Source organism: Gymnodraco acuticeps, unplaced genomic scaffold, assembly GCF_902827175.1.
Source record: "Gymnodraco acuticeps unplaced genomic scaffold, fGymAcu1.1, whole genome shotgun sequence".
Taxonomy (NCBI): domain Eukaryota; kingdom Metazoa; phylum Chordata; class Actinopteri; order Perciformes; family Bathydraconidae; genus Gymnodraco; species Gymnodraco acuticeps.
The window spans coordinates 221,397-242,947 of record NW_022989957.1 but is presented as its reverse complement, the minus strand read 5'-3'; the positions used below and the strand labels follow the sequence as shown (position 1 = coordinate 242,947).

At 41.7% G+C, this 21,551-nt stretch overlaps 1 protein-coding gene across 1 annotated transcript in view; it reads right to left on the bottom strand.

The window, feature by feature from the left end:
• Positions 1–1,972: 1,972 nt before the first annotated feature.
• The window catches only part of LOC117542842, a gene marked incomplete at its 3' end in the record, with an annotated part of 61,197 nt that continues 41,618 nt past the window's right edge, over positions 1,973–21,551 (bottom strand). Inside the window, 1 exon segment of the mRNA XM_034210712.1 lies at positions 1,973–2,123. Coding sequence (XP_034066603.1) covers positions 1,973–2,123 — 151 coding nt within the window.

Sequence of the window (21,551 nt, the reverse complement as noted above, 5' to 3'; positions counted from 1 at the left end):
TCATTCAACCAAAATGAAACGCTTTAGAATCACCAAATCAAGACTGGCTGGTGATTTACATACATTTTGCAAACTGCTTTTGCTAGATGTGAGGTTGCCTAATGAGCTGAAATCATAGAAAATGTTCCGCAGTGATGATGGGAACTGCAGTGTTGGTGTAAATGATCCGTGGGCAGCTCGATACAAGCAACTCCTTTCAGTCAACATGTAGTAATTGCTAATATAAAAGCATAAAGGGTTTGCACAACCAAATCAAATACAAGTTAGTTTCATGTAAATGGAAAGGGGTCCTCTTCATTACATGTTACTTGTTAGACGCTTTTATCCAAAGCGACTTACATACTCAATACTGTGGACAATCCCCACAGGAGCAATTTGGGGTGAAGTGTCTCAGGGACACAACATGCTGACTGCAGTGGGGTTTGAACCTGTGACCCACTGATCTGAACACCTACAAACAACCCACTGCGCCACACGCCTCCTTATTTAAATATGATTTGGTTACTCCCTGAAATTCATATGGAATTCATATGTTTTCATAATAGGTTTAAGACAAACATCCCGTAATGCCTCCTCTCCTAAAAAAGGCAAGGGGACAAAAACAAGATTTTGAAAAGTCCCCAAAGGTAATTACACCCCTGCTTGATCGAGTGTCAAGCTGTGAGACTTTTTTAATTAGCAAGCTTCACCGAGGTGCTGTGAGAGGGCATTTATCAACTCAAGTGAATCACATTTTGCTGAGCTTGTGCATCGACAGAATCCAGAGCAGGTATCCATGACAACAGAATAACCCAGCAACCTCAGAGCTTGCTGTTGCCACCGGTCTCAGAGGCAAAAAGAAAGAAACATTTCCTGTCAGTCACGGAGGCCAGGCTCTGTTTCACTAGTTATTACACTTTTCTGTCAACTTAGAGTAACAGTCAAAACTGCTGCTTTAAAAATAACTCTAGTCTAATGGATGATAGAGGTGGTAAGATAAACTATTTAACTACATAAAAACAGTTTCTTCCCAACAGTTACTCAAAGGCCCGAGACCCCCACTAATACACTCTTACACACATTTCTGCAGTAAGACATCTTGCTTGAACGTAACACCTCTTCCAACTTTAGTCTCTGATATACTTTTTTCATAGTAGGTTGTCTTATTTTTCTTTATTATATTTTTTAAAACAAAAAAATGATACACGCAAAGACTTGTCATAGAATAATTCTACATGTAGTTTCTTTAAAGTGGACCTATCATATCATAGGTCTCAGATACATATAAAAACATGTCTATGAAGTGTTTTGCTCAAAATACCAAACAGATCACCCATTCTAGCCATGCCTCATATCCCTCTATTCACTTCCTGTTTCGAAAGTGCTGATTTTGGGTATAAAGCTTTAAAAAAAGAAAATTGGAAAAAAAGGAGGGGCTGAGCTCATGCGGGACCCGGCAGCTACTGTCTAAACTAAATGCTGCCGTGATGAAACGCCATATCATGGATTATCAAGGATTCTCTCTGAAACAGTTTGGAGCTCAAAGGCTTTCTCTCTTGCCGGTTATACCACAAGGTGAGTTCCTTTTTATTTCCTGCTTCTTCACACACATGCTCTCCAGTACAGGTTAGCTCTGAGTGTTAGCGATGCTAATGTAAACACCGACCATATTACGTCCAAAACAGTCGGGCATTGTTTCTGAAAGCAACGTTTCTGATTGGGCCGTGGGTCCACATTTCAGATATTACATCATATCAGACGCAAATCTGGATCAGCTCCGTTACGGTACGGAGGAAAAGAGAGAGGGTTTTATTTTCTGACGCTGCGTGAGTTCCCTGACACACCGGGGACACATATTATGTATGAAAGACATCAAAAAGTGCATTTTGCATGATAGGTCCCCTTAACATTCAACCTAGAGCAGTTCTTCTTCTTAGAAAATACCCTGATGAAATCCATCATTTGTTGGTAGAGACCTCTCCATATTGCCTACCTCATTGATGGCCAGCTGCTCGCCCCCGCCTCCTCCCGGTGTCCAAAGCGATGACCAGAGCCTCGATACTCTTCATACAGCAGGTCCTCCTCGCTGCCCAGATCATCCCCCAGCCCACACTTCTCTGATGCTCCGTCTGGGACCACCATCGCTGGGGAGGAGAGGACAGAGACACAGTTTGATTAACTGACGAACCAATGAGTTGAGGGTTTTGATTCATTCTGAAATCGTGGGCGCCCTAAAACACAGACGTGCCAAATTCTGTTTTTGATGTGACAAAACAGAAAGACTATCTAGTTTGACTTTAAAAACAATAGGCAATAATATTAGATAACATTTCTTCACATAGCTGCAGGGCCCTAAGCACAAAGCTAGTCACAGTCAGAACCAACTTCCATATTGTCACTGACATTAGACATTGAATATGAAGTCGGCACGCAGTTAAATGTGCAGTATCTGCCTTTCCCCATTCTTCATGTTTGATAGAAAGGATAGATGGAAACAGAAAACGATTCCTAGGTTGTTCAAAAAGTAGAAAAACAGCCTGTTTTCCTCATATATTCTTCTTTGAACAGTCAATCATAGCAACTCTTTGGTGTGTCACTAAAACTGCAACCCTCCCCATGAACCTGTCAAGGAGTGAGCAGCTTGGGATGGTATTTGATATTTGAAAATATTTGTGTATTTTAGCGACATTCACAACACATTTAATGTAACATTACCCTAAAGACTTTTTGGAAAGCTTCCTTCCATGCTAATAAGAGCTGTTAACAAAGGAGCCTTTGTTGCTCCTCCCGTCACAGCAGCATCCTCTGAAGTGTGTGTGGCTACCTGTGTGTGGGCTATAAATACACTTGCTGTCACACCTCGTATGAGCGTCACCCTCGGCTGTCTCGCCTACAGCTGTTGCCAGGGAGGACGTATCTGCGGTGACAAATCACCGTGGAGACAGAGACAGACGGATATGATAGGACTGAATGATTAAAGAATGGACATAAAATGGGTGGTGTAATGAAATTAAGTGGGATGTTTTTTCCCTCTTGTAACATTTAACACGTCGTATAACACCATGTACAGTCTCATCGCCTTCATCATCAGGACCGTGGGAGTTGCAGGTTGTGCCCTCATGGGGGCAGTGTAGGACACCCTGACCGGCGGCCGTGTGTGACGCTGTAGAGATGGAGGAGCTGCAGGTATTGACTGGCCTTAATTCATGTGCATAAAGCTCCTGCAGTCTAGCCTTCAGCAGTGTGGAGGGGTGAAAGAAGGGACACCACATGGATTCTCCAACGAGCCACTGCTGTACACTGGGGGCTCTCAAACAGCTACGACATCCCTCTTTCCACTGATATACGGTGCAATACAACACTAAAGATTCAAGTCTAAGGTGTGTCCATGCATTGTGTATGTACGCCTATGCCTCAAAGCTCTGCCAAAGTAAGATTGCACATGAGACAAACAAGGCAGCTTTAATATACGTCCAGAAACCAACCAGTAGTAACTATGGACTGATCCGTCACTCATTACAGAAGCAGTTGTATAGGTTATTGTTTCTTCTGTTTCAATTTCTGCTTCAAATTAGTATTTAGTGTCTCTACTGTGACTTGCCTCCATGCTTTAAAGGTGGGGTCATTCTGGAGAAACCGGCTCGAGTGCTAGAATTTGAAAATACACAGCCGGAAGAAATCTGCCACTTCCTCACAGACCCCCCTCCAACACACACGAACGCGCACACTAACAATGAGGGCACGAGATAAGTTTGTGCACAGATGGAAGGCTGACAGGCAGGTAGGCCATCCAGTTACTTTAGCCGGGCCGGCTAAATGATTGGTCGTGCTTTTTACAGCGCCACGGCTTCCACAGATGACATTTTGTAATGGATTTTTGTCAAAGCACTTAAAGATATTCATTGCTATCGGGATGTTAAGAGCATTCCATGGAATATAAAATCTGAGCCGGTTTCTCAAACTTACCTACCCCACCTAATGTTCAAAAGCTCTTTATTGTTCTCATGCGGCAGCACCTCTTTTAACCCTCTGTCTGAAACCAGAGCCCAGTCTGCTCTGATTGGTTAGCTGGCTGGCTCTGTTGTGATCGGTCACACGCCTAGAGATGTCCCGCCCCTTAGCCTATCACATCAAATTCCCTTCTATAAACCATACATTTAAATAAACAGAGATTGTCTTTTGCCTTCCATTGAGACAGATTAGAAATGTCACTTTCCTATCTATAGTGAGCTTGTTTTAATATTACATCTCTCATTGTGATTTATTCAGTAATGCAATGCCATGTAGATAGCACAACTGAACAATCTGATGAATAGAAAACCCATAAACATGAAGCAGTGGCAAAATAAAACTGTTCTGTCATCCTGGGAGAACAAAAGCAATCCGTGTCAGCTGTCAGCTCCTGAACAGCAGCAGCTTCATACGCGTCACTCACAGCGGGAAGGAGCACTAAATTGCACTGTTCACTGTTTGCATCGCGCTTGGCTGCTCCGCCTGTCCTTGAGAAACGCACGTGTGTGTGATTTGACTGGGATGCTGATGGGATCATAGAACAGTACAATGATTTAAATGGGTTTAGTGTGTGTTCGTGTGTAACTCGAGGAAGCCGAGACTTTACTGTAGCATTTAATCATCCTGAGCCTCTGGATGTGGGTCAGCCATATTCCTGAATCAAATTCGCCTGCATAGAAAACCTTCAATACTCACCGCCATGAGTGTGTGTATGTATATGTGTGTGTGGTCAGGCAAGGAATTCAAGCGTAATGGTAGCCTTTCCATTAGACGTGTGTGTGGCACGTGACTGGCAGCCTCGTAATACTGGCTGTCCTCAACCAAGGCTTTTAGACCAAAGTACTTTTGAAAACTTTTCGCCTCCATTTGTTTTCTTAGGTAACACAGTGGTACTATTAAACATTATGAGCTACTGCTTCAACACAATGTACGAGATAAGGGGGGCGGGACATCTCTAAGCGGTTGACCAATCACAACTTTGCTGGCCAGCTAACTAATCAGAGCAGACTGGGCTCTGGTTTCAGACAGGGGTGAAAAGAGGTGCTGCAGCACAGGCAGTATGAGAAAAATAAAGAGCTTTTTGAACATTAAAGCATGGAGACATGTAGAGACACTACATACTGATATACACCTAAAATGTGCATACTATGTCCTCTTTAAAAAGACATCAATAAGCCAAGTTGTAATGAAGGAAACTATCACCTTGTGAAACCTCACAAGGGGATAGTTTCCTTCATTACCTTAACCAACACATGGTAGTTTATTTAAAGGATATCAATGTTGAATGGTAAGTCTAGCTTAGCATAAAGACTTGAAGCAAGAGAATACAGTTATCCTTCCTCGGTCCAAGTACAACACAAACACCTCTAAAGCTCACTACGTAACACATTGAATCACTTCTTATATCAATCACTCGTCATGTCTTACTTCCTCACTCCTTCCCAATGCTTTCCATTTCTTTCCATCGTGAACTTTACTCAGCCTTTTTCCTTTCCACCAGGCATGGGTTGTGGGCTGATGGTTGTCAAAACACTGTTACTTATCAGCAGTGTCTGGCACACTCTGCATATGTAGAGTCATCCTGGCATCTGTCCCATACACAGTGAAGCTGAATCAGACAGGAGCAGCCAAACAGCTGTGGCAATGTTGCATCATAGATCAGGGTAATTTTTTCAGAAAACAGACCAACCAATGCATGTTTTATGCTTATTATGAAATAAAGAAATTGAGAGAAGAAGTGTCAAAACTACTTTTTTTCCAGTGTATGCGTCAGGTTTTTCACGATATCTTGGTTTCAATGTTAACACAGGGGAATAGTAGCCCCATTACTCATGACAAGTATGGAACAAGTATTCCAAGACCAAAAATAAGGGCATATATAAACATAGTTATTGATATTGGGAATAGTAGTTTGACAAAATAACCTAAATTCAAGCCGCGCACAAGTTAAGAGAAGTCGGGAGTGAGTTAATCCTAATAAACTGCTTTCTTGACATGTCTGACACCACTATTTCCGCTGTAATAACCGGTAAAAATCCTGAGGAAAACTGAATTTAAAACCTAATTTGCATTTATCCAGAATTACCCTTTAAGACTAAAGTGTACACAACACCCCTAGCTGATTTTACCATGAACTACAGCTTGCTTTAAATACATTAAATAGTGTTTATTTGGGAAGTAGTTCAGTAGGAAACTGGGTGAAGTATCACATGTGACCCTCAGCAGTGTGACACCAAGATGCTTCGTCCTGTGTTAGAGGAAGTGACGGGTGAAGGGGGCACCTTGCCAAACGCTCCTTCAAGTTGACAAAAGCGTCCTCCGGCCAACATCCCAGCTGCCACTTCCCACTGCTCAGCGGGAGTCTAGACACACACTCCACACATTCATACATGAACTTCTGACCTCCCTCTTGAAATAGAAAGAGAGTTGCTCTTTGAGGTAAAAGGCGAAGAAGAAGCGACTTCCTTTGATACCTCAGGGTTTTAATCTCAGGCCTCGGCTAATGGATTGGGAGAGGATTTGAAAAGATGTCTGTTAGAAGTTTGGCTCTCCACTGGGACACCGCTGTGCACTCAAACCCACCGTGTGCCAATGTGGACCAAATCCAATTATAAAAATCTTTTTCGTCACCTCGCCCTTATAGGGTGCCGGTGCAAAACTGGACAAACGGCAGAGCAAGTCAGCGCCTGGAATTGGGAAATAAGGTGGCTGAAATGCAGCACATTTTCATTAAGTGTGGAAATGTGTGTACAGAGAGAGTCAGCAGCTACATCAACTGTGTTCAGATGAAGGGAAGAAATACAGAGAGGCTTTGCAGCAGAATCTGCACCCACAGAAAAACACTCACTGGATCCTTCAGGGTGACCTTGGAGAGCTTCTGAACAGCTAACTAAAGGAAAGCGACACTTACTCAAATGTACTTTGCATAAAACACACATGAAGAAAAATTCTAAAGCTTGAGAAACTGCCTTCTGTTCTGCTAAGTATTTTACTTACTTTTATACTTGTACCTAACTGGAGTATTAACATTTTTATCGAATACATTTTGGAGGCAATTATTGTACTTTTGCTCAACTACATGTATTAGACACTCAAATGTACTAGCTACTTTTCCATATAAAAACACATGTGATGCGATACTGTATTTTTTATATACACAGTATTTTGAAAAGTTCGCTCCACATACGGAAACTACACCATTAAAATGATTTGACATGCATTCGTTCTCTGATAGATATATAATAATATTGTGATATTCTATAACAAAGTAAACAATTGCTGCATAATGAGTACTTTTATTTCAGATACACAACATACATCTAATCGATAATACTTCTGTTAATCTGCTTAAGTAACATTCTCTTTAATTATCATGGAGTATTTAAGACCATAGTAATTCTACTTTTTCCTTCACTGCAGAAAACCAATATAAAGTGTCTATTAATACCACTTACAACATCACAGATCGTTGGAGAGTATCGAAATCACTCCCCAAATGTGGCGGCTGATCCTTCAGTATCACCAAATAACACCATTAGAAGAAGCTAGGCATCATTTGTAAATATCATTTCAGAACTGCCATCCTGCAAATCCAAAACCTGTCATTTCTCAAGCTGCACTGCTGCTGGGAAACCTTCCAACGTCTCATGCACATTCCTGAATCCTTACAGTTCACACACACACACACACACACACACACACACACACACACACACACAAACACACACCACACACACCACCACACACCCACACACCACACCAACACAACACACACCCACCACACACACACACACACACACACCACACACACACACACACACACACAACACACACACACACACACACACCACACACACACACACACACACACACACATTAGTGATGAACAACCTTTCATTGATCTCTGACTGATTGAGGTCATCAAGGGCCGGGGTCAGGGGTCAAATACACCTCGCAGGCCAACGATGCCACGGTAACAGGCTTCACCCCGGAGGAAATTGTTTATAGGCTTTTGGCAAAGTCACTACAAGGGTCTATGAGGCCAGGCATTAACATGTTGCTACTTTGAAGATACTACTCCTGTACGTCTACAGATGGTCAAAACACCACAGATATATTAAAGGGTATAGCTGGAAGGAAATAGGAATTGTCTTAATGTGATACTCTGAGCCTAAATATGATTTCATTCACCTTCATGGTTCTATCTATTCAGAAAACTCAATGTTAGAGCATTAGCTTCTTTCTGTGCTTAAGATTAGACCTTCAAAATCACGATAAAAAGAAAAACAACTCAGAAAGTAGGAACACAAATCTCCAGTGTCAAAGTCCCACACTTTTGTTATATAATTATAACATTGTGAAATGCATATAATTTGGTATCTGTTGCTTGAGATTGAAATCAAAGACAGTCACGAAAGACTCCAGAAATGCTGCTGGTGTGGGTTACCCTGAAGAAGAAGGGATGCATTGTTTTGATGCAAATGGTGCCAATTTGGTTCAAAGACTTGCACGCAAAAACCCTCCTCACTGTCGACCGGTTGAAACACATAACCCAGCACAGTAACATGTCACTAAGGGTGTTGTTTTTGCTCCAGGAATTGTTCGATATAGCCTTGGTGCCTGCAGAGTGCTATAGCTCATTTATTGTGTTTGGGGAGGTATCTGGCGGACAGTAAACAGGCTGTTTGTTGTGTCTGGTCGCATCACAGAGAGGGATCAATGCGGATCAACAGAACAGGCCCCAGTTCCTCTGTGTGTATTGATCTGCTCCAAAATTACTTTTTGTAATAAAGCCACACACACCAGGGATCTTATCTGTGCGCACACAAAGAACAGACACAACACCACTCATGTTGGGTTGTGCTTCCTTTGTGGGAATAATGTGAAGTTGTTATAGCTGCAGCTCTGCAACCATATGGTGCAGTGCAGAAAGCTGACTGAAGCATCCCAGTGGTTCTGATTGAAATTCAAGGAGGTATTTGTGTTTGGAAAGAATTCAGCCAGCCAGGCCTGAGGGGGGGGGGGGGGGGGGGGGGGGGGGGGGGGGGGTGACAGAGGCAAGTGTGAGGAGAGAAAACACACTGCTGTGGTGACAGGTATCAAGGTGCCACTGGAGCAAAGCATAAATCATGTCCTCTGTGCTAAATGCTTAATGAAATTACGAAAGGAAAACAGAAATAATGTTTGGTTCTGGTGTTTGTGATAACATAAATAAAAAGGGAAGCAGAATTCTAGTCGTTCCCTAAAGGTCCATGTTCTGCAGAATAGTAAGTGCCATTCATTTGTGGTGCAGATAAAAGCCCGTCACATAATGGAGGACGGTTCTGTGTCTTCTCTGCTTTATGTCTGCAGACAGTCTAAACACAGTGCAGCCTGAAGAAGGCATCCAGACCTCACTTCACTTTATATAACAGTTTTTCCAACAAATATGACATGAATAAAATGCTTTAGCACACAAAGTGATGTAATAGCCTGTCAACCTCTTATAAAAACACAATCAGACATATTGTGGCACAGTATGGCATGCAGTTTCTGAATGATGAGGAAAGATAACAATAAAAACAGAACTGCCTTTAACAACAAGGGTTCATCCCTAAAAGCTTAAGAAAACAACCTATCAGACACTTAAAACGCCATCCTGACACTCCTCCCCACTTTAAGTCCCATCCACACCGTGACACATGTGACTCTAATGGTGTCGACCCGTCGAAGCACTCCGTAAAGGAAGGACCGTGCAGAGGTTAACGCCCAGCAGTCACTCTCAACACGAGGAAGCCTTTTGAGATGAGCTGAGATGGATGTTATTGTCCTGCAGGACATCTGTCTTAGGCCGCTGCATCACCAACTCTACAATGCACATTGAACATAGATCATACATACACTCACTACTGTATACATCTGCTTGGATTAATAAAGAGGGCCCTATTTTGCTTTGTGGGGTTTCCCTTTCACTATGTAACACTTGTGCTTCTATTGGCTAGCGCTCCAACACATCGTATGTAAGGCTATGGCGTGGGACATCTTTAAGCGGTTGACCAATCACAACAGAGCCGGCCAGCTAACCAATCACAGCAGACTGGGCTCTGCATGGTTTCAGACAGAGGGTGAAAGGAGGTGCTGCAGCACAGGCAGTATGAGAAAAATAAAGAGCTTTGGACATTAAAGCATGGAGACATGTAGAGACACTACATACTGATATCACCTGAGAATGAGCGTAATAGGGTCCCTTTAATCATTCAAATTAAAGAACAAGCTTCTAGATTGTTCTATTCCTCTCCTGACTGATACTGATGTCAAAACAAACTCCGGATTCCCTCTGGTTGCTTCACTGAGCGAAGATGGACAAACCCAGCTGCAAGGGTCAGATTATGATTGAACATTTGAAAAAGATGGATAAAACCATTCAGCATGTCCCGCAGGGTTAGGGGGGGGGGGGGGGGGGGGGGGTTTGTAGAAGAGGGCACTGACGCAGCAGGCACGCCATGGAAATGCTGACATATAATATTAAAGGAAATCTGCGCGTGGTAATGTGAGACGGAGAGATGGCCTCATTTTGATGCCGAGAACAAAATGACAAATAACTCAAGCGGCGAAAAAGCTTTTGTGTCAGCATGTTGTGCCTCATTAGAGCCTCCTTCTGATTTCTGATGGACTCACAAACTAGGCTCAAAGGTAAATCAGAGAGCTAGGATGCATCAGAGGAAGTCAAACTGGACAGTGAGTACACCACTTTAGCAGTAGGTCAAGACATACAAATAATATACATTGTTTTAAGAACTGATAACTGTTATTCTGTAAACTACTGTAGGAACTCCCAGTGCTCCTACAGCTTCATGACCATCTGTCAGTCATGCCTGAATTCCTCTCCTGTCATGCTCGCTTGTTTCCTCAATCCCTCATTTCCTCTGTTAAAGAGCTGATGCCCGTACATGGCAGCAGACAGAGGGACAGCTCCTCGTCCTGTAAGCATCTCTCTGGATCCACTGCATACTGATGGGATTGTTCACTCCACCTCCAGATGGCTTCTACCCTTGAAATACTTCCTCCAAACCCCCTCACCAGCCAGTGTTTTGCACTGAGATACATTGTAACGTACTTTAAGTTCTCCTTTGTAATTAGCTAACTTGTTTGGAATGAAACAGTGACTGCATTAAGTAAATATATAAGGAAATGTTTGATATAAAAGCCACAAAACATCCTGGGAAATGACTATTCACGTGAATCAACACCTAAACGACAATATACAAATAAGTCATTTTCACAGGCATTTCCTGGATTACTAATGTTTTGTATTACTTCATACTTCTTCCTACATAATGTGCAATAGTTGTAAGATACATGACGCTGTAGATTGTAAACCAGATGCATATCAGAAAACAGGGAGGCGTCTTAAAAAAAGTGAATTCCTTTGTGATGTCAAACATAACACTTGATATCTTAATATAGACATTTTTATTGATGGGATAAACCCTTGAGATGCACCATCTCATTTTCAAGGGGGTCCCGACAATAGCAACAACTTACAGACATACATAAACAAAAAGAAATGCAAAACATGACACACAAGACAAACCACATACAGTCTGTTAAGAAAAATGCAAGCAATGCACACATCATTACAATTTGAGACAGTCAAGCAAATCAGTTTCATCAATCAATAACAAGTGCAGACCAGTTGAAAGTGAGATAATAATGCATGTTTAAACAAACCCAATGATGCAGAGAATAGCAGCAGGTAAGTATTCCAGTCAGTTGGGGCTTTGAACATGAACGCTCTTCTGCCAATCAATTTTTTGCAGAGGGGACAGAGAATAAATCTGAACAGAATGTCTAACTTGATGATTGGTGAGTAGGGTACAAAATACTTCTTAAATAAGGGGGATAGTTAGATAAATGCATTTAAATATCAGCTGAAGCCAATGCGTGTGTCTTCTTACATTTAAAGAAGGCCAGTGACCATTGCATGTATAAAAAATATGTGTAATGTGTATTTGTAAAGCGCTTTGAGCATCTGGAAAAGCGCTATAATAATAATAAATGTAAGGAATTAAGGCCATTTAAGTTGGTTATACATTGTGCAGTGATGTGTACAAAAAGGACAACCAAGAACAAATCTGCATAGTCTGTTATAGGCTATGTTGAGTGGAGCAAGATCTGATTTATGTGCATTTTGGTAGACATCACAATAGTCCATAATCGGAAGAATAAGTTGAGAAGCAATTCTCTTTCGGACACTGAGCGTAAAACAATTGTGAGAGTGGTGTAAAACACCGATTCCATAATTGACTTTTTGTATTACATGCTTTATATGTAGTTTAAATGAAAGTTCAGAGTCTAGCCATACACCAAGATATTTAAAGCTATCAACTTTATGCAGAGAAGTGCCATCCTTACATGTTATTACTACATTAGGTTTGGATTGAGCTTCTGCCTGGTACCAAAGACCATGGTATAAGATTTTGTTGTTAAGCAGTAGTTATTGTGTGATAGCCAGTCCTGTAAGATATCAATCCGATTGAAGAGAGATCTGAATTTGTGAAAAATCTGATTTGGATGTATATATGACAGTGTCATCAGCATAAAGGTGAGTACAACAATTAATGAGACAAGAAGATAATCATTTATGTAAATAGAGAACAGAAGTGGGCCCAGAGTTGATCCTTGGGGTACACCCTTTTGTTGGATCAACAGGTCAGTTCCATTAACAACCACACATTGATTTCTACTGTGAAGGTACGAGTTAAACCATAACACTGTATTATTAGAAAGGCCAATGCCGTGAAGTTTATCCAAGAGAGATATCGATCAACGAAATCAAAGGCTTTTGTCAAGTCAATAAAAATGGCACCTGTGAGTTCACCATCATTGCAGCAGAGTACAAGTCATTCGTAAATTAAGTAGGGAAGTTGTTGTGGAGTGATTAGGCCTGAAACCAGATTGAACCGGAGATACAAATATTATAAGTATTGAGATAATGTGACAGTTGATTATAAATAATTTCTCCAAAACTTTGGAAATAGAGCAGATTATAGAGATTGGTCTATAATTATTGTATCAAGAAAATCACCACCTTTATGCAGTGGATACAGTATACGGTTTATTAATCTTGGTGATCAGAATCTGTTACAGTCAGAATAACCACCATGACTCATTATGAAGAGATGTTTTTAAAACATTTGGTTAAACTTTAAAGCTTGTTTTTGTAGTAGTTGGAAAGGCTGACGTGGTCTTAGCTAAACAGTTCTAACACAAGGATATTAATCTACCGAACATTACACAACACAGACAGTTGTTTGACTTAACGTCAGAGCTGCTTTCTCCCTGCGAGAGGAATACCCTGCTTCCTATTTTCATACGAGTTCTAATTCACAGTGTTGGGTTGTTGACACCAAGCTAAATTCATCTAGGGGAGGTAATATGCTTTTTCCGATCAGGTTTATCAACTCACAAATTCTTCTTTGCGCATTCAGTCCACTGATCCCATTCAAACATTAAACATACAGCGGAGTCTGGTAATCATTCCTTAAGGAGAAAAGGCAGGAATCCCAGCTTTAGGATAAGGCTGACAAGTGAGGATTTCCAGGTCTCGATCTCAATGCATGCCTAACATGATGAGTCACACACACACACACACACACACACACCTCTACTGTAAATATAATTTACCCAAGTAACAAACAAAGAAGTGAAGTAATGCACTTGAAATCACAAAATCATATTGTCAATCAGAAGTTCTATATTCAAGTGACAAAGTACTGGAAAGACAAACTGGCTCGTTATACTTGGTATCGTACATTAAAAAAGACACATAGTATATTAGATGATTGCTTCATGTGATTCGTTTCCTTAATATCTGATCTTCACAATACACACATTCACACAGTACAAATCACACCCAGCGAGGATGTGTTCCGGTGGAGAGGAAACATTCCCTGTTGTGTTGTTTCTGATTTTATAAATAGAAACCGAGGGACAAGTTGTCCTCCACAAGTGGGAAGACCCCACCGACATGTCAACCATGAGAAATCCAGCGTGGGGCAGATGAGTGGTGGGAAACAGCGCTTTGGGATGACCCTTTGACTGTCCCCTACCCCAAGGGCCCCGAAACATCCAACCAGCAGGGAGACGACATTCACTTGTTGCCAATATTAGCAGCTCTTTTTTACAATGGTAGGCCGGAAAAATGTACATCCAGGCTGCTATTCAACCCTAAGGTTCTGTACGGAGATGCAAAGACTTATACCAAGTCACTTTGCTAATGTATGCAATGTAAAATTCCATAAGCATCCATGTATAGCCCTTCCTTAGAGCTGCCATTTTGTAAATTACAGCACGATTGGGGTGGTACTGATACCGGTTTGGAAAAGATGCAGCTTGATTTTGACAATGGGGGAGTTCAGATGTGTTCATATTATTTGATGAACTCTCATGAACTTAACTACATTATTACTATTTTACGTCTTTTTCCCTTTGATGCTTCGGATCTTTTGGAGCAGGTATGGCCCAGAGAGACACTCATCAACATCGGAGAAAGAAGCCAAGGATTGGATTAAGTGCAACGGACCCTGACCTCCGAGCCAGACCAAGTGCCACCTAAAGCGGTGTGACTGTGTGACTGTGCCGGGAAGAGAGGGGGGAGAGGGGGGAGAGAGGGAGAGAGGGGAGAGCCAGCATGAGAGCTATGCTGGCCCAGCGTGGATGATCTGTCCAGTGTTAGTATTAACCTGCTCCGTATACAGTTTGAATGAAATCAGTAAATGGTGAACAGGGTTCCAAAACAGCTACGTTGTTCCAAAACACAGTGACTAAGGGAAAATGGGTGAGGTTGGAAGCACAGAGGTAAAACTGTGTGTGTCAAGTGAGGATTACTGTGTGTGTGCTGGCATCATGAGAGAGGATGATGACATAGATGAGCGGAGCAGGATGGAGTTTAGGACCTGGCGGCAACACCGGCGGCCAGGTTATCGGGGTGGAGCGGATTTCATTCATGGTCATCTTTAACTCTGTGTGTGTGTGTGTGTGTGTGTGTGTGTGTGTGTGTGTGTGTGTGTGTGTGTGTGTGTGTGTGTGTGTGTGTGTGTGTGTGTGTGTGTGTGTGTTGTGTGTGTGTGTGTGTGTGTGTTGTGTGTGGGATTAACTGGCCAGAGGAGAGTAATTAAAGCCAGTGAATGGCATTATCTCCTGAAGCAGATCAGCTTTCCAAACAGAGGATGATCTCTTCAATGGCTTATATATGCACCGTACCTCGCTTCCTTATGTAACCAGCAGCTTCATTGCAACCAATCTCAAAACCAGCTATAGGTCTGGTGACAGTTTAGCATATATATTTCTGAGGTACCATTGTATCCAGCAAATATCTTCAGAACTGATGAGAATATGCCACACGACTTCCTCCGATTATCAACTTAAGACAAGAGAATGGAGTTAGATAATGATGCAAAAAAAGGCAAATTGTCAATAGTGTTTAGAGACCTAACGACATTCGCTAAAGCTGACTGTCATCAACCTATAGATCTGTGCGTTGGAAATATTACATTCAGATCAATTTTGTCAACACAAGAATCAGCAAGAGAATTAGCTCACTTTACACATTATTTCCCTGTTTGCTATATGATCAATATTATGTAACAATTCAAATTAGTATTGTTTAAGAAATATGCAATCTGCTAGCTGGGAGATGTTTCAAATCTGACTTTTGCACACTTTCAGTAAAAGAGAATGACGGCAATATTTACCAGAAGATGGATAAGTGCCCATACATGGAAATAATCCCAGATGTACTTTACTTGAATGTACAGCAGGGGCTCAGTAACCTTTCAACAAATAATTATTACATTTGGGGGACATATGTAAATTATGTCTCTATTAAGTGTCATATACATAAACATTGATTTCTTGAAGGCGCACATCCTCCCCAAGAGGGATAAGAGCAAAGTTTACAGCCTGCTATGGCGACGCTACACACAGAGGACCATGGGCTCCCAGCTGATCTTCTCTGATGAGGACTTACAGGCTCTGAACAAGTGAAGTGAAGAGAAAATGACAGAGTGGAAGAAAGAGTGGGGACGATAGACCGAGGAGGGGAAGGTTTAGAGAAGTGCGTGCAGAGAGAAGTGCCGGGATCTGTTCCTCCTCTGGCTCTGTGCCGTACATGGCCAGTATATGAAAGCTATACACTGTACAAGGACACACACACACACACTGAATGGGAGCTGACACACACTACTGTATGAACCTCGATATCCCTCCTCCTCCTGCCGCCGCCTCACACCTTCGCCTGCATTATTATCAGAGGAATGGGGGAGGCAGGGATGGAGATGAGGAGTGAGAGAGGGGGGATGGGCGAATAAAGGACAAGAGGAGGAAGGTACGGTAGACGAGAGCTCTCTTCGGGAATCTCCAACATCGATGGCTCCTTCTGGGCTGCGAAAGTGAAAGACTTAAGGCGGAGTAAAACTCCATATTAGCCATAACAGCTTTATTATGACATTACCGAACCAATATGGAACTGAAGCAGCAAATTAGAAACTCATGAAGAACATAAATAATAGATTTTATAACTTGTTTTGCTGATGGAGGGTTAACTGACCATGACCGTGCTACTTTGAGTCTTAAAACGAATGGCTTCTCAGTGTTGAAGCACAAACAACAGTCTATGACAATCACACACTCCTTGGAAATGTCAGTGACTCCTGGCTCAGGTTTCAGCACCTCAAAGTGTGATTTCTGGAGTCTGACAGGACCGAGGTCTTATCTTTAAGACCCAGCACTCTCAAAGGCGGCTTGAGAGTGATAACATGTTTGTGAGGGATCAGCCGAACGTGGCCAAACAATACATACATATTAAGAAAAAGCTGTGCTCCATATAGACAGGGCGAACTGCAAAAGGGCAAGCTTCTAACACTAAATCATTTGCAAAGTGACCCAACATGAAATGGACTGAAGGGCTGAATCACTGTCGCTTTATAAGGCAGACTTGCAGATTCTCTCTCCAGATCTTTTTTTGCATTCCTCACAATGCGTATGTGGAGAGACTGTCTGATGTCCAGACAGTAACCATTTGTAAGACTGATTGTATCTCAGCGAACAGAGGGCTTTAAACCTCACTTTTGTTGCATTTAGATGTGATCAGACGACACTTTGTACAAACAAGGCCGTCATTTCCAGAAGATTCTTCTGTTGTAAACAAAAAAGTGTCTGACAAGGATAGAAAGCCTATGCGCACACAGCTTGGGAAGACAACTCAAACAATCCTTCTTTCACAGGGTGGTAGGCCTGAGCAGCTATAATAAGATAAGCCTATCAGAAGGGTTCGCAGAGGAGGTAACACAGAATGTGCAGACAGGAAGAGCATGTTACTGAAAACTTGGGAAAGAATTTAACCTTAGCTGCCCTTGTGGCTGGCAGAAAGGGAGCACTTAGGAATACATGATAGCGATACTGACATTTATCTGTATTTCTTGAGAAGTCAGCCACTTCAGCTGACCCAGGACAAGCAATAAACCAGAGTTCATGTTCTATCAATACTACTGTAACTGAAGCAGGGTCTGGAGGGCAACTAAGGACGAGAAAACAAACGGAAAGAGACTTTTGATAGATGGAATTTGCATAAAGAGACACACTCAAAAGATGTACCTGAAGATAGAACTGTTTCTTTGCAATATTAAAGGAGGGAGAAGGCAATGGGAGCCGAAATAAGTTACTGAGAATCAACAAGGTGTTGACTTTTGACGGGGTAGACAATTAAGGCAATGGAAGAAGTGAAAACTTTCTTGACAGCGTCCACACGGCGGCGTGCGTTGAAGCTTGCCGGTGAGCATGTCTGAAACTCGACCAACAACCAATCACATGAATCTCCCGCCCCGGACACACAAGCACGCGGTTTGATTGGCAAGAGCTTGTACTGGTATATGATTTGATTGGCTGACGCTTCCGCCGAAGCTTCAAAAGTTGAACATTGCTCAACTTTTGAAGCAACGCGAACTAAGCGAAGCAACGGAACCACAATGCAGTTCGGCAAAGTGTGACGTCACCCCATTCAAAGTGAATGGGCAGAAGCTTCAACGCACGCCGCCCTGTGGACGGGCCGTGATAGCTCTTGGAAATAGAGCGAATGCCACAGTGAAACAAGTATTAGCTAAGACACTCAAATTGGACAAATCACCTGTCAGAATGGAGAAGTCAGTTTTCTTTATGCAGAGACAAATGCAGATCACTTAGAAAGACATTACATAATGTACAAGGAAGCACAGGGGAGAAGGGCATACAGTGGAGTACACTAAAAGGGTATTCTCCCCTGGAAATGTGCTGTACTAAGACATGCAGAAGCATTACATCGCCAGAGGCAACGCAGCCTAAACCACAGCATGTGTATGTTGAGATATTTATGGAAGCAACCGGGTTGTTCATGTAGTGTCATGTATACTTCAGCACCTGCCAAACCACAACCACTTCTAAAGTTGTCTAACATTAATTAAATGTTTATCTGTTAGCTCTAGTGATCTTTGAATACAACATTTTATTACCTCTAGAGCTTGGTTTGCATTGGTTTTGAGATATAACAGACCTCAAAGACAGATTTTATAGCAGAGAGATAGTTCCCAAAAAATGTAATGTAATGTTTTTAGCAACACAAACTGAATTCCATTGATCTATTGGGGTAAAGGAAGATATCTCAGATTGGACAAATGACACTCAAACAATCTTCAAACTAATTCAAATGCTGAATGATTACTTTTATCATATATAATACAACTTTTTAATATAATTCCGGTGAAATATCCCTGGATAATTACAGAGAACGTAACAATAGAGTCCAAGTCAAATATGCAGGACTCATCCATCTCTCTTTGTTAGTCATAGTGTGTTTGACTCAAGAGTAGAGGTCTTTTCTGTGTTGAAGCCTCTCGAACACCAATTACAAGGTGTAAACTGCCGCTCTTACACCTCTGTGGTGTCGTAGCACATGGGGAGATGTTACTTGGTTCATTCAGTTGCATCTGCACAGGAATATAGAAAAGTGTGTACTATTTCTTACAAACAACGCTAGTGAATGTTTGTATTAGCTTTTCTTTCTGCTTTGAATCAGGTGTGGCTGTACGAAAGCACCATCTGATCTGAAGTGATGGCAGCTATAGATGCTTGTGGACTTGTCTCCCTCCTTCCTCCCGAACACCCATGATCCTGTCTCTGCCTGCCTGTCAATCAGCAGTGTGAGCATCCAGTGTGTGGGCAGCTGTACCGGCGAGCTCGTGCCAAACCTGCTCTGCCCTTCGGTGATGGGCAGAGCGAGTGCGATGGACGGGATGAAGGGAATCGCAGAAAGAACAAGAGAGTTTCAGCCTCAGTTCTTCTCAGCCCGGGCCGTCAGAAGGAAATCTATTTAAAGGGAGAGACTTCAATGCCAATGAGCGAGCCGAGAACGCGAAGCACTCTTTTCTTCCTCTTCTCCAACAAAGAGAAATAATTGTAGCTTGCTGTGTAGTACAGTCGCTGCCAAGCTAGCAACAGGGAGGCTGTTGACTATTACATGTATGATAAATCAAGTTTGAATGTTGCATTCATTCTGTATATGTGCCTCACACTGAGGAGGATCAAGGGTCATGAAAAGAAGGAAGTATATATAATAGTGTTGGTCAAAATGAAGTGACTAAAGAGTTTTCTACCACACCCCACTTAACGCTCACAATGACAATGTTGACATGGTAGGTATAATGTTTATAGCAGTCACCATTTAACCTTTTTCATCTAAAAATGCTTATTTTAGATATTAATCATTAAACACAAAGTGCAAGAGACGCTAATTGTAGCCCTCTTCACGACACAGGTCGGTTCTTTAAAACGGGCGTTTATTTCTTGGAGTTTTCATCTTGTAGCCTCCCCTCTTCAGTTACGCCGTGAGAAAACTACAACAACGAATAACACGTAAATATATTAGCATATTGTGCTACATATATATGAATGAAAATAGGACATATGAAAACATAAAACAAATACCTCGTTGGCCGCTTGTGAAAGGAGATTCATCTTAAAGTTACTTTTCCGTATAACCTTGTCAAATTATAACTTTGTCACAGACTTCAAATCTATTAGGAAGCTGCAGCTGATTCAGAACGCCGCTGCTCGAGTCCTCACTAACACTAAGAAAGTGGATCACATCACTCCAGTTCTGAAGTCTTTACACTGGCTTCCTGTGTGTCAAAGAATAGATTTCAAAATACTGCTGCTGGTTTATAAAGCACTGAATGGTTTAGGCCCAAAATACATTTCTGACCTCCTGCTAAATGATGAACCATCCAGATCTCTCAGGTCTTCAGGGACTGGTCAGCTTTCTGTCCCCAGAGTCAGAACTAAACATGGAGAAGCAGCGTTCAGTTATTATGCTCCAAATATCTGGAACAAACTCCCAGAAACCTGCAGGTCTGCTGCAACTCTGACTACTTTTAAATCCAGGCTGAAGACTTTTCTTTTTGTCGCTGCTTTTAATTGAACTATTCACATCTTAAACTGCACTGTAACTTTTATCCATGTACTTTTTCTTTTAATGTTTATTTTATTAGCTTTTCTTTTTAATGACTGAATTTAAATGCCATTTTCTTAATGTCTTTCATTTTTTGTAAAGCACTTTGAATTGCCTTGTGTTGAAAAGTGCTATATAAATAAACTTGCCTTGCCTTGCCTTCAGCAGAGCTTCAAATAAAGACGTCAACCCACGTTGAGTTGTCCAGTGCATCCACAAAACACGCAGTACCAGTACATGAACAAACATTAGTTCCTAGGCACAGGAAACAACAAACACTTACGCATATTGGTTTAACATAAAACAAACTGTATTAAATCATGCCATATTTAACGATTATAATATTACATGAAATAAAGTATTTATTTATTGAATTTAACTATGAAATTAATTGTGTTGTTCTTTTTAATTAAGGCAACTTTGTTACGTCATTTACACTAATGTTGTAAGTTGTGTCGGTAATTATTCAAAAACCAGAGTATTGCGCAAACCAAGCCTTGCTAATTATTACACATATGTTAACACAAAGCACTGACTTCAATATTTCCTACAATTATAAGGCTCACAACATTAAACAATGAACACTGAAAGGACTCCACATAGGCTCTACCAAGCACAGGTGTCAGTTAATTAACTTACGTCCCAACACTAAATGCTATTATTTATCATAAATCATGGACATTATGCGAGAATTCAAAAATAAGCGCCAACATGTCAGTTCTAATTGACTGTTTAATCAATCGTCATTCAGTGGAAAAACACTGATGAATATTGATTTTTGTGGGAAAACCTCTCTTCAGTGCTGCATGACATCATGCGCCCCACTACAGCTTTCTCTTTTATGGAACGCAGCACGCCGCTCCGACACCACGTAATGGGCTGTTTGGAGACAACAACGCCATTAAGCAGAGATAATTGCTCCCAGCTCTTTAGATGGCACTTGTGCTTTGACGAGTTTGACTACAGTATTGAATATTGTCAGACAATGGACAGAACATGTGTGCAATATGATTCTCAATGGTCTTTAGGGTTGGTGGTGTGT